Source organism: Pantherophis guttatus, chromosome 2, assembly GCF_059756535.1.
Source record: "Pantherophis guttatus breed Tessera chromosome 2, ASM5975653v1, whole genome shotgun sequence".
Classification (NCBI taxonomy): Eukaryota; Metazoa; Chordata; class Lepidosauria; order Squamata; family Colubridae; genus Pantherophis; species Pantherophis guttatus.
In genome coordinates this window covers 79,235,707-79,260,929 of record NC_142064.1, presented here as the reverse complement: position 1 = coordinate 79,260,929, position 25,223 = coordinate 79,235,707, and the positions used below count along the sequence as shown (strand labels likewise).

The following is a 25,223-nucleotide window of genomic DNA, read 5'->3' as shown; positions in this document are numbered from 1 at the left end:
GTGGTCTTGAACAAATTATTTTTTTAAAAATGAAGAATATATATTTCTTTCCCAGATGGAAATGAAATATATATATATATATATATATATTAAATTTGATTTATATGCCGCCCTTCTCCGGAGACTCAGGGCAGCTTACAATGTGCTAAGCAATTAAAGCAGCTACATTTTTTTTTCATGTGCATGCACAGCCAGTTTATTTTGTTGTGAAAAAAATAGCCGTATATGCGTATACGTATATACAGAGCAGTTTATGAAATAGTGTGGTAAGCCTGAAAGAAGAGGCAGACTGCTTTAATTATTCAAAGAGAGTTGTTTGTACACACTGCAAAGTATCATCCCTAATAAATATATTCTATAAATATAGAATGTGCTTTATTTTACTTCTGCAAAAGTTTTATCAGTAACATATCAATGCATGTACTTTTGAGTAACAGTTTTATCTGTAGTGAACCAATACATGTATTTTTGTGTAAAAGACTCAGAAATCAGCATGGTCTAATTCACGTGGAATGTTTTAATATCAAAGAAAAAGGTATGAAGAGACTATTTTTGCTTTCTGTTTGGAAGCACAGTCTAATAGATGAAAGTGCCTGTTTGGAAGCAGAGTCTAATAGATGAAAGTGCCAGAAATAACTAGATGTGACACTACTGCATTCCCCAGTAGGGGTGAAACATTTTATCTATAATGAAGAACTTGCTGTTCAGACTTTGTGTTGCTTTGTTCTGATTAACAGGCAAACAAACTGTGCATTCCCGTGGTAATGGCAGGTGAAGGAAAGTTGTCTGTTTGAATGACTGTCACAAGGAGACATTAATCAGTGCCGAACATTGCATTTAGCAAGTTAGTTTGTAGCCTTTCCAGTGTAATTTGTCTTGTTTCTTGATTTGCTTTCAGGCTTTTAATTTTTTGTCATGCATCTTCATTATTAATTTGTATTGTTGTGTTTAGTATTTACTTTCAGTGAGATTACTTCTGAGTGAGGATACTTAGAATCTCAACCTTGTGTTCAGTTATAACACTTAACTTGGCTATTCTTTCAAATTGGAATTGATGCTGGTGTTGAATTCATTTTCTGAAGATAAAACCCCTTATTTCAGATCCATTTTGAAACCTAGGTAGTTGAATCTTATCTACCCTGCTTATACTGCTAGCAGATGGTTGTCTATCTCTACTTGATTTTCCTATGAGACCCTTACAGTTCTGGGTAATTAGTATTCCCATGTCAACTTACCCTTACTACTAGGAAGGGGTTATTTTTCTATAACATTGAGTTGAATTTATCTTCTTGAAACTTAAACTCATTATGCCCCATTCTACATTCTACATGATAGCAAAAGTCTTGATTTTTTTCTTCTGTAAGATTTCTTCAGATATTTTAAGGATCTTAATTTGATCTCCTCTCCTCTCCATCTTTTGACTCTTCTGCTCTTGATCTTTTCTTCTATTTTCCCTCTATCCTCTTATTGCCCTTTTATCCTGCTATTGACCTCCTCTCCTACTCTATCTTATCTGTGCTTTGACTCTTCCGCTCTTGATCTTCCCTTCTCTTCTCTGCCCTTATCTTGATCCCCTCTTCTCCTACCTTTGACTCAGTTTTCTCTTTTCAAGAATAATCATTTCTAGTATCTCTAATCTTTCTCCATAGAACAAGAATAAAGAAGTCAAATGGAGCAGGGAGACTTACAGATGGATATGTGCATATATGTCATCTAGTCAGTTTGATCTGATTCATGGAAATTGATCATTAATTTTAAGTTAGGTTTATCTCATATTTTATCAATTAATTTTTCCTAGAAAAAATGAGAAGCAAATAGTTCAAAAACCCACACTAATGGGCAAAGCGAAAGAGCAAATCCTTAGTTCGATATAGGACTTGAGATAAACTCAATTTGCTAAAAACATGATGTTTTGAACCATTGAAAACTGGAAAGAAAAGCCTATGCCAATTGTGGGAAACCTGAGAAGTCAAGAGTATCTAATATGCCAATATAATGGAAATTTAAAACTCTCATCCACTTTTCTAAACTATGTTTTGAAAGTGGGAACAGAAAAAGGAGTTTGAGGCTTGCTGATTCCCATTATGTTGGGGGGAGCTGCTTTACCTAACTAATACACATTTTGCAATTATTTTGTTTCTTGCTGATGTGATCACTAAAGCTTATCTTGAATAAGTCCATTGAGCGTGAACATTCCCAATAAGCATATGTTAGATGGAAGACTCTGCATTTGTCTGTGAGACCATCTTCCTCAAATGTCAGTTTTTGAAGAGGGGAGTAGAACTTCTGGAAGTAAGCATTGACCTGGGTATGGAACTGTATATTATGACAAATTATCATTGAAAACATTTGTTGCCTAATTTAAATAACACCTATTAAAACCACGAGTGTAGGGCTGTGATGGTGAACTTACGGCACGTGTGCCAGAGATGGCACTCAGAGCCCTCTCTGTGGGTACCCGCGCCATTGCCAGCTGCTCTTTGTGGGCGCTGAAGTGCTGGAAAACGGCCTGGAAAACGGCCAAAAAGAAGGCCATTTTCTGTGCTGTTTTCTGGCCATTTTCAGGGCCATTTTCAAGTCATTTTTTCAGGCTTTTTTCAGTCTGTTTTGGGGGCCATTTTGGCGGCTGTTTTCAGGCTGGTTTTTTGGGCTGAAAACAACCCCCAAATAGCCTGAAAACGGTTCTGAAAATGGCCCTCAAAATGGCCAAAAACCTGGCATGCATGCTGGCCAGCTGGTCTTCGGGTTTCCGGCCCTCCGGGGCGTGCACATGCACGCATGTTCCAGTTTGGGCACTCAGTGCTGAAAAGGTTCGCCATCACTGGCGTAGGGTAAGAGTGATTTGCAAAATTTTGGAAGTTCAGAATATCTGAACATTTTTTCTATAAAATGGATAACTAAGTTTCCTATTCATAGAAATGTTATTATCAAGAGAATGAAGAAAACTTTTTGCCCTAGCAAAATAAGATATAACTTGAATCCTAAAAATGAAATATTCAGTTGTCAAGAATTTATAACCTAGTTGCTTTCCTTTCTAATAAATCTGGCTGGAGAAGCCAATATGAACATCTTAGTTTTGGATGTTTCCAAATCCAATGCCTTCAAATGCTCCACTCCAAGGCTACTACTATTTAAGTCACCTTGCAAAACACTGTTAATGCTCCAAACATGGTTTTGGAAAAGATTTTGAAAGTCAAAAATAATCACCTATCATTTGTTAACTTTTTAGAACGCCCAGGATTGAACAGTGGGACTTGCATTTTGGGTTTTAGTATCTGATTATGGAAACATGTGTTCTTCCACAAAACTGTAGGACCTTTAATAATTTATTTAGTTTACTTTCCTACAATTTTAAAATATATTGAAATCCATAAATTTAACATCCAAAGATGTTTTATCATTTTAATGCTGGACTTTTCTTCTGTTTATTGTTTGCTTTGTTACTACTTCATTGCATAGTCTCTTGAGGATTTTTGTGATATCTGTTATTAAGGTTTATTGTAATGGTTTTGATTTTGAGAATATTTTTCAATGTTTTGCTTCACTAAATCATATAGGTAAGTTTGTTATTTAGGTTATTTTAGATAAATCTTTGTGCTGTATCACTAACCACTGAAAAAGCTGTAATTCTAAGAATGGAAGTAGAAGATATTTTTTGCAAATGTGCACTCAGCTCTTTAGATGAGGTTAGAAATAGTTTTCTACAAATAATATTATCTGTATTAGATATTGTCTTTCCTCAAATGTGCATCCATACACAGAGAGAGAGAGAGAGAGAGAGAGAAAGAGAGAGAGAGAGAGAGAGAGAGACAAATTAGTGTGTGTGTGCATATACTGTATCTGTAAACTGATGACACTGTAAGGCTAATATTCTCTGGATTGCTCTCTAGAGTTAGACCTTTTTAAAACAATTTTTGTTAAGTTTCATAGCCCAATGGTTTGCGCTTCACAACCCTGTCTTATAATTTTAAAAAATGGAGGTTTCAGAGACAAGAGTATCAATTCTTAAAGTAAACTTGTAGCTCCAATAAACCTGGAATTCAATTAACTTGCAACTTCAGTTCAACTGGTAAACAGGCACATAATCTTTCTGACATACTGTGATTCTTTGCAGTAGACTTGTTACAGGATAATGCGTTAAGCTCCTGGTTTGTTAATATGAAAGAAAATTTGGCATGATTTGTTGGGACCTTAATGCTCTTAAATGTTTGTCCTGTCCTTAGTCCTGATTATCATAGTTATTAATTAGATAATGGTTTCAATATCTTTAATTTGTGTTAAAAAGGAAAAGTATTTAATTTATCCAAAGTACACTCTTTTACATTGAACTGCTATTTTACTAAAGTGCTATTTGGTGATATATGTGAGAAATGGAATAATTGTGTTTGCATCTGTGTTAAAATACACACACCTGCATTTGTGCAAGTGTTATTTTCAAGGGAGATGTGTTTATATTTTATTATTTTAATGACCATTCTGTTTGTTATTTACTTGCTCCTTCAGTAGGAATAATAGGTATAGTAAATTATTTACTTCATTGTAATTAAACTCAATTAATTTTTTATTTACTTAGGGTTTCTTGTTATTACTAAAGATTAGAGTGGAGGACATAAGCTCCAAAGTCGAACTGTTTTCATCTAAAAACTGGCAGGCTAGATAATATATTTGGGCAAGCTTTTACCCAAAGGTATCCTGCCATCTTCTGTTGAACTACAATTTTGTACTTTTGTTTTGTAATTGCTTTCTCATTCTAAACTGAGAGAAAATCCCCTTTTCCTGTATCTTGTCCTATTTTTCCAGTTGTATCCTATAGAAGAGAATATATACTATGTAGCTCAGGGTTGAACTGTGGACTTCTTGGTGTTCTCTGAGCTCTGAGGTTGTTTGCTTGCCGACTAGATTTCATTATCTGACTAGATAACACCATAGTGTTGATGGGGTGTGGCTTTTTCCCTTGTCAGTTTCAGGGGTGGGATTCACTTACCTTTGCTACTGGTTCGCTCGCTCACACACCCCGACTGTGCATGCGCAGAAGCTACTGAGCATGTGCAGATCATATTTGATGACATTAGAGACAAGACAAGATTAGAGAATTATGGGTGTTAAGGTTAAAAACAAACTAATTACAGAATTTGTGGATGATATGTTTAGTCAAAGCATTAATTGAAAAATTAAAGGACTTGGTGCATTAGCAGATTTCAAGATTTATCAAAGAACAACGATATTAACAAAAATTATAAAACTACAAGATCAAATAAGTAAAATTCTTGGCTATTACTATGATAGATATAGATTGTATGTGATTTCAAAATAAACATCATACAACTTGAACTGAAATCAGTGTTAAGAAGGGAAAAATTAAACTTGCAACTATTGGGGAGAATTTCTGTGATAAACAAAAGTTTAACCAAAGATGATGTTTTTGTTTCAAATAATGTCTGTTTTGTCAACAGATGTACAATTTTAACAGTGACAAAAAGACATAGCTGCATTTATATGGCAAGGGGAAATAACATGAGCATTAAACAGATGCAAAGGAAAGAGGAGGATTGGGTTTACCATATTTGAAATTTTATTTCACCACTTGTTTGGTGAAAGAATGAATGTTGCTCAGAAATAAGATTTTTACATTTAAAAAGTAATAACTGAGGTTTGGATGTCATGGATATTTATGGTATAATAAAGTTAAAATTAATGTGGATTTAAAAATCATTTTATTAGACATGCCGTATTGATCATATGGAATATGAAATAGATACAGTATAAGACCAGGTTATGCCCAAAAATACCTTTTTGGATCTCAGCTCAAGAAGTATATTATAAAAGAGAAGTGGCAGATCAGATAAATGGTACTGGGTTTTATTAGAAAACTATCAAGGAAATTTAAAAACAAATCAAGAGGACAATTAATAGCAGAAGAATATACTTAGCAGTGGTATTCCGATTTACAATTACCTAATAAATTGATAAAAAGGATTATGGTATAGACTAGAGCAAAGTAAGTCATTATTTGTATAATGGTGATGAACATATAATTCTAAAATGTACAAACTTTTGTTGAAAATTGAAAAAGAAAGATAGAACAGAACGTATGGTAAATCCTATTTGGTGAAATAAACTGGGTGTCCCAAAGAAATAACTATTGTTTTGAGACTTTTCTTTTCATTTTTTGTTTTGATGATAAGACAGGATAGATAATAAAAAGAAGGGAGTTATTTGTAACCATAGAGCAAGTAGTAAATTTATATCTATATTTATAGCAGCTGTAAAGAAGATTGGAAGCTTCTTTTTGTATCTTTTTTTCTTTCTTTGCTTTTGCAATTTTAGCTTCTTGATTTCCTTTTGTCTTTTTGGTTTTCTTACTGTATATTGGTTCCTGTTGGTTTTTAATCTTTCTTAAAATTTGTAATAAAATTGTCTCTGTGTGTGTGTAAATTGTTTCTCTGTCCTAGGAAGTAGTCCTAGCTGATTTGAAGAAAGCAGTTTTGTCTAGTTTCTTTTAATCCTTTCTAGACCTCAAATATATCAATAATTGTCTAATTATTGCCTCCTTTTGAGGCAATACATTGAATCAGAATATTATTTATTCAATAAAATTAATTCTTCACAGCAGATTTAATATGATTTCTAGCTCTGTTTTGGCATGAAAATCATTTGATTCATTTATCCTTCTACAAGAGAGTCCCCTCCTTCCCAAAACCAAACAAACAATTTCAGCTCTTTGCTCCCATCTTGTGGTCATTTGGAGGTTTGCAGACCAAATCTGGTGGCCTCATATTCTTGGAAAATATTAGATTACATACACCCTAACTATCTTTTATATTATAGTATAAAACTTACCCACTCTGAACTCCATTTTGTCAGCTGCCCAGAGTCACATGTGGTTGGTGCGTCTGCTTCATCAATAAAGGGAACCTTTCTTTCCAATCAGCCTCCAGCCTCCATTTTATCTCCAGTGCCTTTCTCCCGGTTTGGACCTGGACCGGAATATTTCTTCCAACACTATTATATCTTTTTCTTCCTTTTGCCTTTTTTATAATTTTCTCTTCTCTTTCCTTTTTATCTCTTTCCCATTTTCCTGTTTTAAAACATGAAATTATAAAAAAAAATTATTATTAATTACAAATATATAATAAATATTACAGAAATGGGAATTGGACATAGATATGGCAGGAAAATAGAATATCTGAATTCAGAATATGTTGAGGGGGAAAAAAACCCAATCAGAAATATTTAGTAACAGGATTTTCAATATTTTCAACGTTTTCATTTTCACAGAAGATAAACCTTCCATTATTCATCAGTCTTCAGTTCTGAGGCAAAACCAGCAAACTTCCCACCAATTTTAGTTGGCTAAAGAAATGGCTCTTTGGCTGCTATTCTGCTGATTTGTATTTTTTTAAAAGTGAATTGTGGCTTTAATAGTTATACCATTTAATCCCGGCTCCTTAAAGTCTGGAACTCAGGAAACCTAATTTGCTTCACATTCTTTTACATAAGATACAGATAATGTTTTGAAAGCAAAACAACCAAGGGAGACAAATCTGATGTCCAGATAACCTTGGCCCATAGAAAATGAGATGGGAATATATATTTTAAATTGGCAAGATCAGGAAAAAAAATAAAGACTTTGCTCAAATACACTCATTTTCTGCTGCATCAGGCTAGAACAGGGTATCAAACTTGCGCCACGGATGCATCACACGCTGGCCACGCCCACTCCTGGTTTAGCGAAGGGGGGGGGAAAGTCACAGCTGAGCCTGTGGAATGTCAGCTTTAGGAGACACACGGCCAGGAATCACATGAGGCTGATCAAACACAGACGCCACCTGAGCAGCTGGAGAAGTCAAATGAAGATGACATATGGCCTCCTTGCACCCGCACTCAATGATGAATAGACGAGCAAAGAAGATCTATTAGGTTCCTCGCCAAACAAGAGTGTATTTATTAGAGGCAACTGGCTGTTATTTAAAATGCAGTTCTGACCATGCTCTTTTTGTTGGAAACAATGGCTGACCCCTGGCATTTGATGTTTGTGAGAGAAAGCTTGAACTTCCGGACTGATGGACAACCCTGATCTGATTTTTGGGACTCTGCATTTGCTTTGGATGTTTTTTCTGCTCTTTCAAAGCAAACTCTGCAGGCAAAGCCTCTGCTTTCTTTACATTCCTTTGATTTATTTTTTTTAAAATTTGATTTATATGCCGGCCTTCTCCGAAGACTCAGGGCGGCTTACAATGTGCTCAGCAATAGCCTTCATCCTTTTGTATATTTATACAAAGTCAGCTTATTGCCCCCACAAACTGGGTCCTCATTTCACCTACCTTAGAAAGGATGGAAGGCTGAGTCAACCTTGAGCCTTGGCGAGATTCGAACCCTGCAGTAATTGCAGGCAGCTGGTCTTAATAAGCTTAATAACAGGGTGCCTTAAACCCCTGTACTACCAAGGCTCTTGGTATTGATATTGTTAACCCTCCTTCGGCCTTGAAGTAAAATGGAAAATCTTTAGAGCAGCCATGTTTGTGTGTGTGTGTGATGAAAGCCTGAGGCGGAGAAGAAGGAGGCAATGGCAAACCACTTCTGAAAAACTATAAGAAAGAAAACTGTAGGGACTTGCCCAAGCAGTCTTTGAAAAATGGTTTGAATAAGTGAATGGGGAGGGGAAAAAACCCAGAATGTATTTTAATTCCTAGAGACATAATTATAGAAATATAATTATGATATAGACAGCTATTGCATTTATACTACCTCTGTGGGTATTATATCAATGATGAAGTACATCACAGCCTTTAACGAGCATTCCTCACAGCATTCATTAGATGAGATGAAGCCATTTTAGTACAATGATATTGTTGTTCATTACCTGTCCATGTTTTTAATTGACTTCATGAAAAGGAAATCCTATTTTTCCAATTAAGGTTGCAAAAGAGGTATAGAAACTGGTTCTATTCAGAAACAGATTCTACTGCAGTATAAGTTGGAAAGAAATGTCTCTTTTCTCTTTCTTTCATTTAAAACATTCTATTTAGGAGCATTTTTCCCATATTCTATGCTCAGAAATCTTTCCCCCCCTCTTTTTTTAGATTAAACCATGCCTCCAAAGAGGTGGAAGTTCTGCATCTCTGCACAATAGTCTAATGAGGAACAGCATTTTCCAACTTATGATTCACACACTTGATCCACTGGCTGAAGGTATCACTTTATTATTACTGATTTTATGTTGTTCTCTCACTCTGAAGCTAATGTTTACTAAAACCATCTTCATAAGCACATATTTCTCTATTATTGTCTATGGGCACAGCTCTTAAATATGTCTGTCTGATTATATCAGTAAAAGTTGTGTACATGTAAAATCCTATTATGACTGAATATTTCTAAATGCCTGCTTTAAGATAGAAGACTTACTAAGATTATTTCTCTATGGACTCTACCTTACATTAAATTAAATTAATAAATAACGTGGTCATAGTTTGGTGCATATATTTGCATACATGTGCATGTTCTATTATGATTCTTATTTTCAGCATTTCAGCATTTCTGAAAGTATGCTTGTATTTGCAAGGCCTGAATATCTCTCGTTTAAGACTCTCTCAAATGGAGACCCTTCAATTTCATTTTACATAATTCACATTAATACGACATAAAAAGGTGCTAATTTTCCATTCTTCTGCAGTTATCAGTTTGCAAGGAGTTTTAAAAATGGTTGGGGTGTACTTTATAACCATTACACTTATTTCATTATTCTAAAATGAACTTTCATGAAAATTGGCTTTCACCATGCTAATATTAGTCTCTCTTGAATCTGAATTTTGGCTTTTAAAAAATTTAAAATGGAAATAGGAATGGTTGGATCATATTTACCATCTTAAAAAAACCCTACAAGATTTCTAATTGACACTGGTATGTTCTTTTTTCCTTTTTGAAGCATACTAGTGCATCTGATCTATTGTATCTATAGTAAACCACACACAAAGATCAGAATGCATGCATTTTTAAAAAATGGGGCAATCTTGGAGGAAATGTTATTATTTATTTATTTAGGGTATGGCATGTCATACATCTACTAGCAATATAAATTAGCATTTCAACTAGATTGATTAGTAGAACCCAATAAAATATAAATGTTAAAAAGATCTATGTTCAAATATCAATGTCTAGGCCCGTGATGGCGAATCTATGGCACGCGTGCCACAGGTGGCATGGGGAGCCATATCAGTGGACACACAAGCATTGCCCTAGCTCAGCTCCAGCATGCATGCACACGCCGGCCAACTGATTTTCGGGCCTTCCGGGCCCACTGGACGTCAGGAAACAGGCTGTTTCTGGCCTCTGGAGGGCCTCTGGGAGTGGGTGGGGAAGGCACATTTTTCACTCTCCCCAGGCTCTGGAGGCTTTCTAGGAGCCTGGGGAGGGCAAAAACGGCCTTCCCCACCTCCCCGGAGGCCCTCTGGAGGCTGGAAATGGCCCGTTTACCAACTTCCGGTAGTACCAGAAGGCCGATTTTTCACTCCCCAGGCTCCAGACCAGGGGTGGGTTCTAATTTTTTTTACTACCAGTTCTGTGGGTGTGGCTTATTTTGTGGGCGTGGCTTATTTTGTGGCCGTGGCTTGATGGTCATGTGACAATTATTTAGGATTTAGCAGAGGTACTGGTCTACCAGGCTGTACCGATCTACCCATTTATTTTTGCAGGCACTGATCTACTCATGTATATTTGCAGGCACTGATCTACTCATGTATTTTTGCAGGCACCGATCTACTCATGTATTTTTGCAGGCACTGGTCTACCCATTTATTTTTGCAGGCACTGGTCTACCCATTTATTTTTGCAGGCACTGATCTACTCATGTATTTTTGCAGGCACTGATCTACTCATGTATTTTTGCAGGCACCGATCTACTCATTTGTTTTCTTTTAACACTGATCAGCTGTAGGGCAGCCCTTTGAAGCCCCACGGCAAGAGTTTAAACAGTTTTTTTCCCTCTAGCCATCAGCTGGGACTCAGGAGGCAGCAATAGATTGGGGGTGGGGCCAAATAACAGATAAGAATAACGCGGGGTGGGGGGGGCGGAGGGGAGTGGGGGGACGGGGGGGCAGAACCGGTTCGGTGACATATCGTCACCGCTTCCGGCTCAGCAGAACCGGGAAGAACCCACCACTGCTCCAGACCCTTTCTAGGAGCCTGGGGAGGGTGAAAACGGCCTTCCCCACCCCCCTGGAGGCCCTCCGAAGGCTGGAAATGGGCCATTTCCGCCCTCTGGAGGGTCTCCAGAGGGGTCGGTGAAGGCTCTTTTCGCCCTCCCCAGGCTCCCCAGGCTTTCTTTCTTTCTTTTCTTTTGAAAAACGGGCCTACTGTACCCACCATGCCATCACGTGCCAAAAGTGATGAGATTATATAAAATCTGTTCTTGAAATACCTGGACCAGCAAATCTTCTAGATTTAGCTTTAGTTTTTGCCACTTGCCCATAAAAAATTAAATCAAGACTGAAAAATGCACATATTACCAAACATTATTAAATTTGCTATATGCAATATGTATTTAGGAGATGAGATTCCCTGGCAGTGATGGCAAATCTTTTTGGCGTTGCGTGCTAAAAAGTCAGAATGCGCTTGCGCTATCACGCTCGCGCATGCCAGGGCCCATGATGCAATACGCACCCCAGTTGCGTGTGCACATATGACCCTCCCCCCCATGCATGCGCCGCGCACTGCACATGCACCCTCCCACACATGTACTCCCACTTTTTCCAAGGGGGACGGCGCGCCTCTTACCAGAGGACAGCCAGCTACCAAACTGTTCCCTGGCGAGACAGCTGTTCCCCGGCCGGTGGCAGCGCTCTCAGCCCCGCCATGTGCCAGCTGGAGAAGCTCTGAACACACAGCCTTGCCTGGGCTCCTCCCCACTGGGTGCTGGGCTTCCTGACAAGCCCCCTGCAGCAACGCGAGAACTGCCACTCCCAGGGGCAATGGGGTGGTGGCTGCAAAGATGGATGAGCTGGGGCTTCCCTGTCTCCCCACATGAGCAGGCTTCTGGCGTGGACCCAGACTTGGGGGGGTGGGATTGAAGCCCCAGCACACCCATCCTTTCCGCTGCCACCCCATCACCGCCGGCGCTTCTCACGCTACTGCTTCTCACTCAGTGGCAGGAGCAGCCGGCGGCAGGCTTCAATCCCTCCCCCAGAGGCCTGAAATGCAATGCACTTTTTTGGCCTCCGCATGCCCCATTTTTGGATTTGGAGAGGAAAGGGTTTTTGGGCGGCAGCGCTGCAATCCTCTCCCCAAATCAAAAAAGTACATTGCATTTCAGACGGCGGATCTGGCCAGGAGAAAAGAGAAGGTGAGTCTGTGGAGAAGGAGGAGGAAGGTGCTCAGTTCTGCAATGTGCACTGGAGAAACACGAAGGAAAGCCTTTTCGGGCAGCAGCGCGGCGATCCCCTCCCCAAATCCACCCAAAAAGTCTTTCCTCCTTGGTTCTCCAGTGCACATTGCAGAGCCGTGCACCCTCCTCCTCCTCCGCAGACTCACCTTCTCTTTCCTCCTGGGCCAGGAGCAGAAGCCAACTGCCCTCCGCCTGGGTCGTCTGAAAAAGAGGCAGGCAGGGCGGCTAGCCGCCTTGCCTTTCGCCCCCTGCGCAGTGCCTGAAACTGTGGTGCTCTTGTTTTGCCTGCGTATGCCTGATTTTTGGATTTGGAGAAGAAAGGATTTTCGGGCAGCAGCACTGAGATACCCTTCCCGAATCAAAAAAGTGCACTGAATTTCAGGTGGCAGATCTGTCCAGGAGGAAAGAGAAAGTGAGTCTGTGGAGAAGGAGGAGAAGGGCATGTGGCCAGCCGCGCGCTCCGCTTTTGGATTTGCTGGAAAACGCTTTTCTCTGTGGTTCCCTGGTGCACATTGCAGAACCGCATGCTTTCCTCCTCCTTCTCCGCAGAAGGCCAGATCCGCCGCCTGAAACGCAGTGCACTTTTTTGATTCGGGGAGGGGATCTCAGCACTGCCGCCCGAAAACCCTTTCTTCTCCAAATCCAAAAATCGGCGGCTCCTCCGCCTCCCCCTGCCAGCCTCATCGTAAAACTTGGGGTTTGCCTTATGGGGGGGGAAGAAAAGTCCTGGTTGGGGAGGAATCCTCTTTGCAGAGGCAACAGCGGCTCCCCCTCCTCCCTCTGCCAGCCTCACCGTAAATCTTGAGGTTTGCCTTACAGGGGGAGAAAGGCTCTGGAGGGGAAACGTCCGTGATGCCAGTGACTGCAGCTGCACTCTGGAGAAGCCCTGTTGGAGCCGGTCAGGCAATTTCCAGCATGGTCTGTGCTGGTGGGGCGCAGGGCTTGCCTACATAACTTTGCCAGCAAAGAGGCAGCAGTGAAAGGCCATTTGTGCTAACAAAGAGGCAGTGGTGCCAGCAAACGTATGTGGGCAAGCCCCTCAGCCCGATTCCATGGGTTTGCAGAGCTGAGCGTCTGGCATCCTGCTTCTCTTGTGCTGGCCACCATCTTGCACACGGCTGATCGGCACTCCAACGGGGCTTTTCCAGAGCGTGGCTGCAGTCACTGGCACCACAGACGTCCCTCCCACCAGGACCTTTCCCCCCCCCCCGGTAAAGCAAACCCTGAGATTTACAGCAAGGCTGGTAGGGGGAGGAGGAGGAGGAGTCGCCGCCACCTCTGCAAAGAGCATTCCCCTCTTTCTCCCCCCCCCCCGCCCCTAAAGGCAAACCTCGAGCAGAGACAGCAGCGCAGGCAAAGAGGCAGCACTGGTTTGCCGGCACAAACGGCCTCCAACGTGGATCCCAGGAAGTGGATCAATGGCATGGCCGGTGCGCATACATGCTAAGAGAAGCTGCCCAGTGAACATGCGTGTGCCAGGAAATAAACTTCTGGTTTCCGGTGCACACATGCACATTAGCCACCTAGTCTTCTGGTTACTGGCGAGCATGCGTATGGGACGATCAGCTGGCCAGTTGATCTTCTGGTTTCTGGCACAGCCGCATGCGTGAAGTCCTGCTGATCATCGCATGTGCATGTGCACCAGTAACCAGAAGACTAGCTGGCCGGTGTGCATGCGTGTGCCAGAAACCAGGAAGAGAAATGGGCACCACTGTGCGTGCCAGGCAACATGGCTCCGCGTGCCACCTGTGGCACGCGTGCCATAGGTTCACCATCACAGTTCTAAGGTGATGGATTGATAATATCACAAGCCTTAGTAAATTTTTCTTCTTTCTTAAACCCACCCTCCTCCCAAAATCATTTATTGATATTGATTGTATTATTTTCAAGTTGGCCATATTGAGCATAATCTTTGTATATACACTATGCATAGACTCTGCGTAAATTCCATACACCGAGGGAGCTTGGTAAGGCTGTGTTATCAGTTTGAAAAAATAGGTAATAAAATTCCCATGGAATAAAAAAACCATGTCTTGAAAGGAGCTTTCCGAATTATGTTTAAGTCAATCTTCCAATCTCACTTCTACCTATGTAGTAGTTACATTAAATAGATTGCCACCCAAGTCCAACGAATAGTTTATTACATATAGTCTTTATAGTATCACAGATGCACGTTGATTTATTATACTTTTCAAAAAAATCCTTTTTTAGGATGCATAGTTAATTGATCTAATAATACTAGTGATATATACTTCTTGAGAATGAGACACAAAAATATTCTGCATCAATTTGTAATTGATAGCTTTCATCAATCAAAAAATTACCCTGTTTCCCCCAAAATAAGACATCCCCTGATAATAAGCCCAATCGGGCTTTTGAGTGCATGGCAATAAGGCCAAGTGCTTATTTCAGGGTTAAAAAAATATATAAGACAGGGTCTTCTTTTCAGGGAAACCCGGTAGTATTCCATTGCTACTTCAGTCATTGTTTGTTTTGCCATTAACAAAAGATAAAACAAATTGATAGAACTAATTAGGAGGGAGGGCAAAAGTGGGGAAAATAACTTTCTTTGCAAAAGGAGCTGCTTTCCCTAACTGTAGGCATCAGATATTGCCTTTAAAGTTCTAGTTAAGCCATATGAAAAATGAGTTATGGAGTGACTAACTAATTTAAATTACTTCCCAAAAGTAAAATAATTGCTTCTTTAAGATATCTTTTGAAAAGTTACTGCCTTATCTTTTATTCATTCATTTTTATCATTTAGAGCCAGAATCTCCAATCTTCAGCTCAGTGGCTGCTCCCTTTTTCTTAAAGTGGAACTAATAACATCATCTCCCATTATGGTACATAAAAGAAGATCTTGTTTAGAGGTGGACAAAAGGAGAACAAGTTCTCATTTTGTCTGACATACTTCTTTTGCCAAGTCATGTCAGCAGCAGAGTTCTAATTCTTTGATTAATTAAGAGAGAAAGGAGGAAGTAAATCTGTGCTCATTTATCCTCATGGGAGATTATTCTGTGGCTGCTAAATTCATTTTGGATTAAATTCATTGTTTTTACACAATATTAGTGCACATTTTCATTTGCACAGCAATGTATTGTCATTCTTTATTACAAGATCCTATAACATATTAATAAATTATATTTTGACCGACATCCATTCTGTGTGCATTCTATTCAATAAGTTGAATCCTTGCTCACGTCTTTTTACATTTCATAATGGGAACCATTTTTATTTTTCTGATTAATCTATTTCCTGTCCTCTCTCATTTTATCTACCTTTGAAAATCGCAGTTGTTAATTAATTTTCATTGTATGAAGAACTAATACAGAATGCCATGAATGTGGAATGATATTTAGTAAAAACCTCTACTTTAAGGAAAGGTATATTGAATATTCTGAGACTTTAAAAAAAAAAACAACCCCTGTGAAGTTGCTTTTTAATTATTCATAAATTTCAATGGAGCATATCAGAAATAAATATCTACTTTAAGTTGCAACTCCAAAGTTTCTGTTAATTACCATGTACTTACCATTACTATTATAAAATAATTTGAATGAAATTTTATTTTTGGGCACAAGTAAGCAGACAACAGGAGTTGAATTCAAAGCATTAAAATTTTATTACATGTTACCTATACACAAGAATAAGGCAAATTGGCACTAGGTAAGAGTCAATGGAATTCACAGGGGGCTTGACTTTGGTCCTCTTGTGGCTGCATGAGTATTCCAAACTGATGACACGTTTGACCCCATCTTTGGGGTGCGCCTGGTCATCTTCAACATTTATGTTTGAAATCTATATTGTGAATAGTGCAGTATAGCAATACTCCACTGAGCAAAAGGTTGAATGTGTTTTAATTGTGCATTACAAATATTGATCAAGATACAAATCTGCTTGCTCCATTCTGCTTACATAGAATTTAATTACAATGGGATGAATTATGGACATTGCTTAATGGTGTTTGATAGAGTGATATTTTTACCAATTTCTTTCTTCACACACTAGCCATGAAAGATGCTGTAAAGGGAGAGTTGATGTTGGGTACCAGGAGGGGGAGAAGGAATTAGTAATAACATCATCCTAATCACATTGTCTAACGAACTGTCTCTCTAGGAATTCTGGCATTTTCTATTCACAGGGCAGCTAGCAGATTTGAATCCAATCTAGTAACTCCTATTCCACAGTTTGAGAGGTAGATATTTATCTGCGGTATCAGAATTTTAAATGAAGTATATAGATTACTTCATGATAGTATAATGATTTTAGTCTTAAATTAATATCATGGGTTCTACATCATTAGACTCATTAGCAGTACTAATAATGTACTGTAAAAGCAATGTTCATATTGCTTTAATGCTTAATTCTCCATCCTTTTTGATTTGTTAATATGAATTCTATTTTAGAATTTTATTCATGTCCCTACTATTAATGGAATAAAATGTTTACAAAATAATGCTAGTTATCTAATATACATTTCCTTAAATGTTTTGGGCATATAATCCTTTTTCTTTTTAGAATCATCTTGGATTTCAATTATTGTACTTTATATACTTTTGATTTATTATGTGTATTTTAGGCTTTCCGGGTAGCTTTTATCTTCCTGTAAATGTTTAGTTTATAGTAGTTCTTTTAATAATTGCAACATTCTGCTTCACAGACATTTATTTTTAGCCATCCTAGATTTGATATTTTCCTCATTTACCATGTTTTTTTTTACATCTTGGATAAGAATTTAAACCAAGCTATCTTTCTAGAATTAAGTTTGCATCTTTATCTCAGGTTGCTGTCATTTCAACCGAGCAAGAAATGAAAACAGTGAAAAATGAAAATAATGCATTTTGCAGGAGATGTTCCGGATTCCATCTCTGTTTTAAATACTGTGCTGATGTCATTAACAAATATGTTACTACATTATAATAAGTAGCATACCCCAACATAATATTTTTGAGTTGTGTCATAGATTCTAATAAAAACCTGACCAACAATTCAAATCTATTCATTTAGTTGCATTCATGCATTATTTTAACGGCACCCCTTTTGGCTAGCTTCTAGTTAATACTAAGATAAGTTGTTAAGAAGTTAGGAAGGATTTTACTTTGTGAGTTAACTGATTCAGTCATTTTAGTGAGAAAAGAAAACATGTCATTTGAAGCAATACAGAAAATGAAGAAGAGTGAGCCTGCTCAAATGTAGGACATCTTTTAGCTTAAGAGCCGTGGTGGCGCAGTGGTTAGAATGCAGTACTGCAGGCTTCTTCTGCTGCCTGCCAGCTGCCTGCAGTGTGGCAGTTCAAGTCTCACCAACTTAAGGTTGACTCAGCCGTCCATCTTTCCGAGGTCGGTAGAATGAGAACCCAGATTGGGCAATATGCTGACACTGTAAACCACTTAGAGAGGGCTGCAAAGCACTGTGAAGCGGTATATAAGTGCTGTTGCTATTGCTATTAGGCTAGGGAGGGACAACTTTCCAGTGGAGCCAATCTACCCCTTTAATAAGTTCATCTATAGTCCCTTGTCACCAGGCAAGCAGAAGCACAAATGAAACTTCATTTTTCAAGTAGTTGTTGGCCTGTCAAAATCAGATCAGAACACATTGTCTGACATCTCTTATTCCCTCTTCCCATCTAAAGGATCTAGTGCAGGGGATGAAAAAGACACAAGGAATAAAATACAGTATGTAGAAAGAGATAAGAGGAAAAGACTTCCATCAAGGATTCTCAATATTGAACACATAAAGTAAGGAAGAAGTCCAGTGGTGGGTTTCAAAATTTTTTACTACTGGTTCTGTGGGCATGGCTTGCTTGGGCATGTGACTGAGTGGGCGTGGTCAACTTGACATCACTCACGGCCACTCAGTCATAGGATCACCCCACCTAGCCATGCCCAAAGAAAAAGGTAGGAAAATTTTTGAATTTCTAAAAAGAAAAAGCCTCCCAGGATACCGAAAACTACCGGAGGTCGCTGAAAAAGCCGCTGTCATCGCCGCCCTGTTCTTTACACAGGCCGTGTATGCGCATCCCATTGCCTGCTGCATTGTGCTCGGACTGACGCAGCAGGCAATGGGATGCGTCAGTCCAAACGCAACACAATAGGCAATGGGATGTGACAGCAGCAGCTTTTTCGGCGACCTGCGGAGGCTTTTTTTTTTTCCGATGTACCTGCGAGAAGCCTCCCAGCTGCTGCCTCTTTGCCAGCTGCTTCCCGGCAGTCGTGCGGGTGGGCAGGGCAAGCAAGCAGCGACTGGGCTACTGGTTCAGGGGTGTGGCCAGCCAGCGGTCACTACCGTTTCAGCAACCCCAAATAACCACTACCAGTTCGCCTGAACCAGTGCGAACCAGTAGAAACCCACCATTGAAGAAGTCCCTTCATAGCCATAGTGAGCCAGGAGGAGACAGCCAAAAAGTAAAACAAGAGAGCAGAAAGATTGCTCAGTTTGAATTAGAAGCTAGTTAGGAAAAAAAAGAAAGTATATTTCCTTCAGGTACTCCTAGAATATACACATTCAGAAATGGGCAAATTTACAATTGAGAAATAGTTACAAGCACTGAATATAGTTTAATAATACATGGATCAAATGGAATAACTGCTGAATTATAAAACTAGCATTCAATTTTATACACTTTATGAATATGTAATCTAGGCAAGCAATGCCTCAGAAATCAAGCTAATTCTTTAAAATGTAATTTTGATTATGAAATTCTGCCTAAGGTTACTGTGGTCTTTTTAAAATAATCAAAGGAAACAGAAGTAAATAGAATTATTGAGAGTGAGGATGAATAAGTAAATGAATCAGCTATTGATACCAAATTATTATTGCAAAAAATCACAGGTGATTAGAAAAGGAAATTTCTCCATAGACAAATAGACAAATTTTTAATATTGGAAATCAGATGTACAGTCTTTCATTGAAGCACAAGTTATTTATTATGGTACTGAAGGCAGCAGAGGCCAACCTAAAAAGGGGCAAGGTTGCAACCCTGTTATATAGACTTCTGAAAATTACAATATACACTGATCAATTCAGTGGAACAATTTATTGAATATTTAACCTTAAATGAATTGAACATGTATGATGATGCATGATGAGAATAATGGGGGTAGAAGTATATAGACAATAGCTCGTTGAGTTGGAGAAAAGCTAGGTTCTTAAATTAAGTTACTATTGATGTGTTATTTTTTTTCTAGGTCCTATCTTCCAGAGGCCTTACTTTATTTTTATGTATTTAACTTTTTATGAATATGTTTCATATAGCCACACATCACACACAAGTAACTCTGTATGTCTTACAAGGATGAGTAGCACAGAAACCCGCAACATATATTCCCCCAAGATCCAAGGATAAGCAGTTACATTGCTCAGAGGGGGGAAAACATTTCTAAAACAGGATAACTCATTTTTCCACTTGATTCCAGTGCCTGGGGAAAACAGCCAGATCTTCAGTGTCTTAAAAAAGCTAACAGGTTTACAACCATCCATATTTTTGAGAGAATGCTGTTCCATAGGGCAGGCACTGGCACTGAGAAGACACAACTGTGGGGTTCAACAGGCTGGCATTGTTTAATAGAAGGGACCCAGAACATGCCTTCTCTACAAGATCTGATGAGGGGAACAAACAATGGGAGTCTCTTCCTGTTTCTTAGTGCCCTAATCAACATTTCTTTCTTTTATAATTGAGCTGACAGTTCATTTGGGAAAAGTGAATTTTGGGAAGAGATCATTTACTTGACTCTTCTGATGCCATTGTTCTATTAGATCTTACAAATATTAACAAAACAGGAAAATGATGAGGCTGAGGGAAGTTAAATAGTACAATCCTACATTTGCTTATGAACAGAATCCTTCTCTTTATGAACATCTGAATTATGATATTGAAACATGTTTTATTATTGTCCAGCTATTTAGACAGTCTTTATAAGAATTCTGTTATGTAATAAAATGTAGTATATGAGTTAATGATATTATATTAATTAAATGTACTTTATGTATATCCTTTCTTATTTTATTTATCTTATTCTGTTTATTCCTTTTTTTCTGGTTATTTAATGTCTTAATTGATCTTCAATCATTCTGTCATAAATCATTACAGTTTAAAAAACCATTAAAGCTAATTGTTTACCCTTATCAAAAAAAAATCATATAGTTTGTTTAAAGAAAAAAATGTTCATCTGATACTGCAAAAAAGTAGAGAATTGTTTACATTTTCATTTATTAAGTGAAATTCTAATGAATACAAGTTTCATAAATGCATAGCTGAAGATCTTGAGAATTTTACCTACAGTAAAGTTAATTATAGAAATATGCAAAACTGTTTAACAATCCTAGAATATATATTTATATGAGCTGTGATGGCGCAGTGGTTAGAATGCAGTACTGCAGGCTACTTCTGCTGACTGCCGGCTGCCAGCATTTCGGCAGTTCGATTCTCACTGGCTCAAGGTTGACTCAGCCATCCATCCTTCTGAGGTTGGTAAAATGAGGACCCAAATTGTTTTGGGGGGCCAATATGCTGACTCTGTAAACCGCTTAGAGAAAGCTATAAAGCACTGTGAAGTGGTATATAAGTCTCAGTGCTGTTGCTATTTATACATTAATTCAGTAACATGAATGCTATTTCTTTGGCTCCTCATGTCTCTGAAAAGACAGGTTTTTGGTTCAGAAACTTTTAAATAATACATAATTTCATTCATCTACATTTACATCTAAATTATCCTGAAGAGATGGGGCCATCTTACAGAGACAAAACGTAACACTTTTTCATTATACTCAACGATATAATAAGAAAATACAAATTGCAGATTGTAGGACTGAAGAAGAAAGATTATTCTGCTTGCATGTTCAGTTGTGTTTAAAGCACTTTGCACAACATGCTTATTATAGAATAATATTTATTTATTTATTTAATTAATTCTGGAAAAACAATTAATTTTGGATTTCAACAACTTGAAATCTACTCAATAGAAAAATTACTGCTATGGAATTGATTAAGAATGTATGAAAGCATGTCAATTACCTTGAATGTCTGAGAGTTCCTTATCTCTGTTGTCTTTTACTATAATGTTGTAGAGCTTGGATCATATGGAAAGCTAAAATATTATGACACAATGACTGAAGAAGGTAAGAAATATTTTAGATTTTTTGTGTCAGCCTTTTTATTTATTTTTATAAAAAAAACTATCATGGTTATTTTTTTCCTTTCAGTTCCTCTCTGCATGACATCAGTGTCATAATGTGATGTGTTACCATTTTAACATTTTTAACCCTTAATATTTTTTACTAACTTGCATTTTTAATTTTATTTTCATGCAGCATATATGATCAACATACTATTAAGAGCACTTATATAATATTGATAAATGTTCGATAGATAAATACTGTACATAGTTTAAACCCTGCATTCTTCAAATAAGAGTATTTACTTTTATTAACATTTAGGGAAATTGTTCATCGTGGTTATTGTTTTTTATATTAAAAAGTTAGAAATTGACCTTTTTAGTTCCACAAATAGATATTTGTAAATATTAGTGTTTTTGCCAAATTTTCTATAAATTAATTATATGCCTTCTACATATTAGAAAATGTTATTACATTTCATGTATTTAGGAGAGCACATGAATGCATGAACAGGTTGATCTGCTGCATTTTCTGGCTTTCTATAGTAGGTGCATAAGAATTGAACATCAGAAGAATTAGTGTATAAAGGTCATCACAGACATTTTAGAAAATCAAAAGCACTGAATCTCACTAGTGCTAGGCATTGCAGTCATGTCGCTAAAGTAGAAATAAGTTCAAGACTTACTGTAGAATTGTGTTACTGTATTTAAACAAGTGAACATCCATTTAACAGCATACATGACTAAGTGACAAAAAGTACACCAGAAATACTCTCTGTTCTTTCTGTACTGAAATTCAAGCTCAATTTGAACTTCAGGAACAGTATTTTTCCTTTATTTTATCTTTATATATATTTTAGACTGTATAATTATTAAATGCTGAACTGTCATTTGTTATTCAGAAAGTCTTCATTGAATGAAAGGACAACATCTGAGTCGCGTATGATATTGTCTTAACACATCTGTACTTTAGGACAACAGTTTTGCGAAATCATGTGAAATAGAGAGAAATTGAGCAGCATCAGATTGATTTAATTTAGTACTTTGTTTTCCTAAGCCCAGCCCTTTTCTAATTCCACAGGCAGCAGAAAGGGAGAAGCAGCTTTTAAAACCCATTTTTAATTCTGCTATATTTCTTTGTTGAAGGGCCATTCGGCTTTGATCGGGTTTATGTAGCTTCTCTGCTTATCCAGGAGTCTCTGACCTTTTCCGTGTACTTGCAAAACAATATCATATTTCTCTGATATATAAAAGGTATTGAAGAGAGATGAGTGTTGCTGTTCTCCTGTCTACCGCACCTGGATATGTTTTTCTTACAATTTTAAGGAAGTACAATGAAGATGGCAGATATACAAAAGAATCTGAGCAGGAGAGAAAGAAAGAAAATTATTTAATCTTTTCCCGACCTTCCAATTTCCCTTTACTGTCCCTATCATTTTTGTCTCAGCTGCTCAAACTGCCCTGACCTTGTTAGAACTCTGATTTCTTTTCAAATCATGTAAATCTTTCCTCTATGAACCAGATAACTGTGCTTTAAAAATGTTTGTTGATGAATGCAGTGTGGAATTCAACTCCCTTTTTTATAATGACCCCATAGTCGTCTAACTAAAAACGTATTCCTTGTCTCATATAATGAAATGAGCTTTCGTGCTGCATAGGTTTAAAACAGGAAATGAGAATGGCAATGCTACAGAATAGTTTCTTCTTTGAAGGACTGCATCATTTCTGAAATATTTCTATTTAATTGTTGCTTTTCTGGAAGGGCAATAGGGAGCAAAGCACACACATTCCAACTTCATCACACAAGCTTGCATATCTGCATCAGTCATATTTCCATCATGATGACATCACAATGTATGTTGCTATTTTCGGCATCCTTACAGTTTACTTCAAATGTCTCAGTTTCGTTTTGTTTTTTTTAGAATTTATTTCTCCTTGGCAATATATCATCTTTCAAAATGTTCACAATTATTTTATGTGAAGTATTTTAAAGAAAAAAAATTAAGGTACAATGCTTAAATTAAGCCTATGAATAATTGAAAACATGGTAGGCTGCTCTTTTATTTATTTATTTATTTATAAAATTTATTGGCCGCCCATAAGGTAACTTTTGCTTTTTTTCCTCCATTTTTAAAAAAGAACACTTATCTTTGACAAATCTAAGAGTAAATATTTCTATCAACATTTCACTTTCTTAACAAAATTTTGCTTGATAGTTATGATATGCTGATGTTAACTGGGCTGATAGCTATTTGAACAAACAATGGCTGAACCAGATGAAGAAAGCAAAGATATTTGATTTCCTGACAAATTCTTCAAAGGATAAATTTATTCCTCTCAGATAAACTCCATCTGATTTTGTATTTTCCTAGTTCTAGACCTCTAATATGTCTGAAAGGTTAACATGTGATATCATATCATTTTTCGAAGTGTAATGACAGTCTATCATTCAGCTCTAATGATTGCAGGAACAGTACCTGCAGTATTGCACCATTATACAGCAAGCCACATAATGAGATTGTTAAAGTTCCAGGAGGGTAAATTTACATTTTTGCTTTCTGCATTCTTCACTACTGATTTTCTATTCAAATGCAAATATATCTTATTTGAAAATTTGATGCTATTATTTTAGGTTTGACTTTTCCATTTATATGTTAAATGAAAGGAATGACCAGACTACCTATTTCTGTCTTCAGCATTTTTCTTTGAAATAACTATTTAAATAGCCTTTCTTTTCTTGAAGGGTAATATTTGTGTACCCTGTGAAATATTGTGTATCTTTTTGCATTACCTCTATTTAAATGCTGATATTTTCAAATTGTGTTAGCTAAACTAAATATGTTGTTCTGTGAAAAACAGTGTAATAATAACTCTGAAATATAACTCTGAAACGTTAATTCTATCATAATAGCAGTTCTTTTGAAAGGATATATGTGCCAGTGTCTTACCAGGGAAAAACAATTGTATTTGTGACTATTACACTTCTTAAATATTGTTATTTCATAATGAGGTTGTATCTAAGCTTTCAGATATATGCTTATCATCTCCTATTCAATGCTTTATTGCTTCTGATGTAATAAACCATTAATTTTTCTAGATTAATATGAAAATCAGGGATTTTGATTTATCAGGAAGGAAATAAGTAAGTAATCTGTAACCCAGACATGTAAAAAAAGAGAACCAAAACAATGTCTGTCTTTTGTCTTCCCCTACAAAGATTAGTAGCTATTTGTTCTGCCCCAGCTTCGGATTCCCAGAGAATGTGACACATATCAAGCTTCGCAAACACTGTTTAATTACAAACAAACCCTTTCAAGAATGCAGGCTTCCTGTGCAAAGGGTCCTTATCAAAGTTATTAAGAACAAAGTCCGACAAAGGTTGGCAACCAGCCCAGAAAACCAGATATGAGAAGTTACTCGCTCTCCAAGATGCTCTGTAGTAATGAGACATTGTTTCTAGCAAGAAAGCACTAGCTGCCTGCGACTCAAATAGGCTAAGGGAGTGGCCAATTATCCTCAAGCCCTACTCTCGAGTAGACCTCCTCCTCCTGAGTAGCCACTCCTGCCTTTTGGCAGCCCTGCATACCTGAGCATTGAAGAGAGGCTCTTCCACTTCACTCTCTCCACTGGAAGGAGCCTCTGGAGGTTCTGAAGGCCCTGGTTGAGTCTCTGCCTCTGGCATCACATCCTCCTCGGCCTCCTCACTGTCCTACGCGAGCGCTGGCTGCGCA

At 37.8% G+C, this 25,223-nt stretch overlaps 1 protein-coding gene across 4 annotated transcripts in view; it reads left to right on the top strand.

The window, feature by feature from the left end:
* Window positions 1–25,223, top strand: part of SLC24A2 (solute carrier family 24 member 2) — a 69,946-nt gene that overhangs the window by 19,183 nt on the left and 25,540 nt on the right. For 3 of the 4 annotated variants that reach the window (XM_034410510.3, XM_034410509.3, XM_034410511.3), the window contains exons 3-4: window positions 9,084–9,192; window positions 21,446–21,496. In XM_034410510.3, coding sequence (XP_034266401.1) covers window positions 9,084–9,192; window positions 21,446–21,496 — 160 coding nt within the window. The remainder of the gene's footprint in view (window positions 1–9,083; window positions 9,193–21,445; window positions 21,497–25,223) is intronic. The other variant, XM_034410512.3, reaches the window with a different exon arrangement.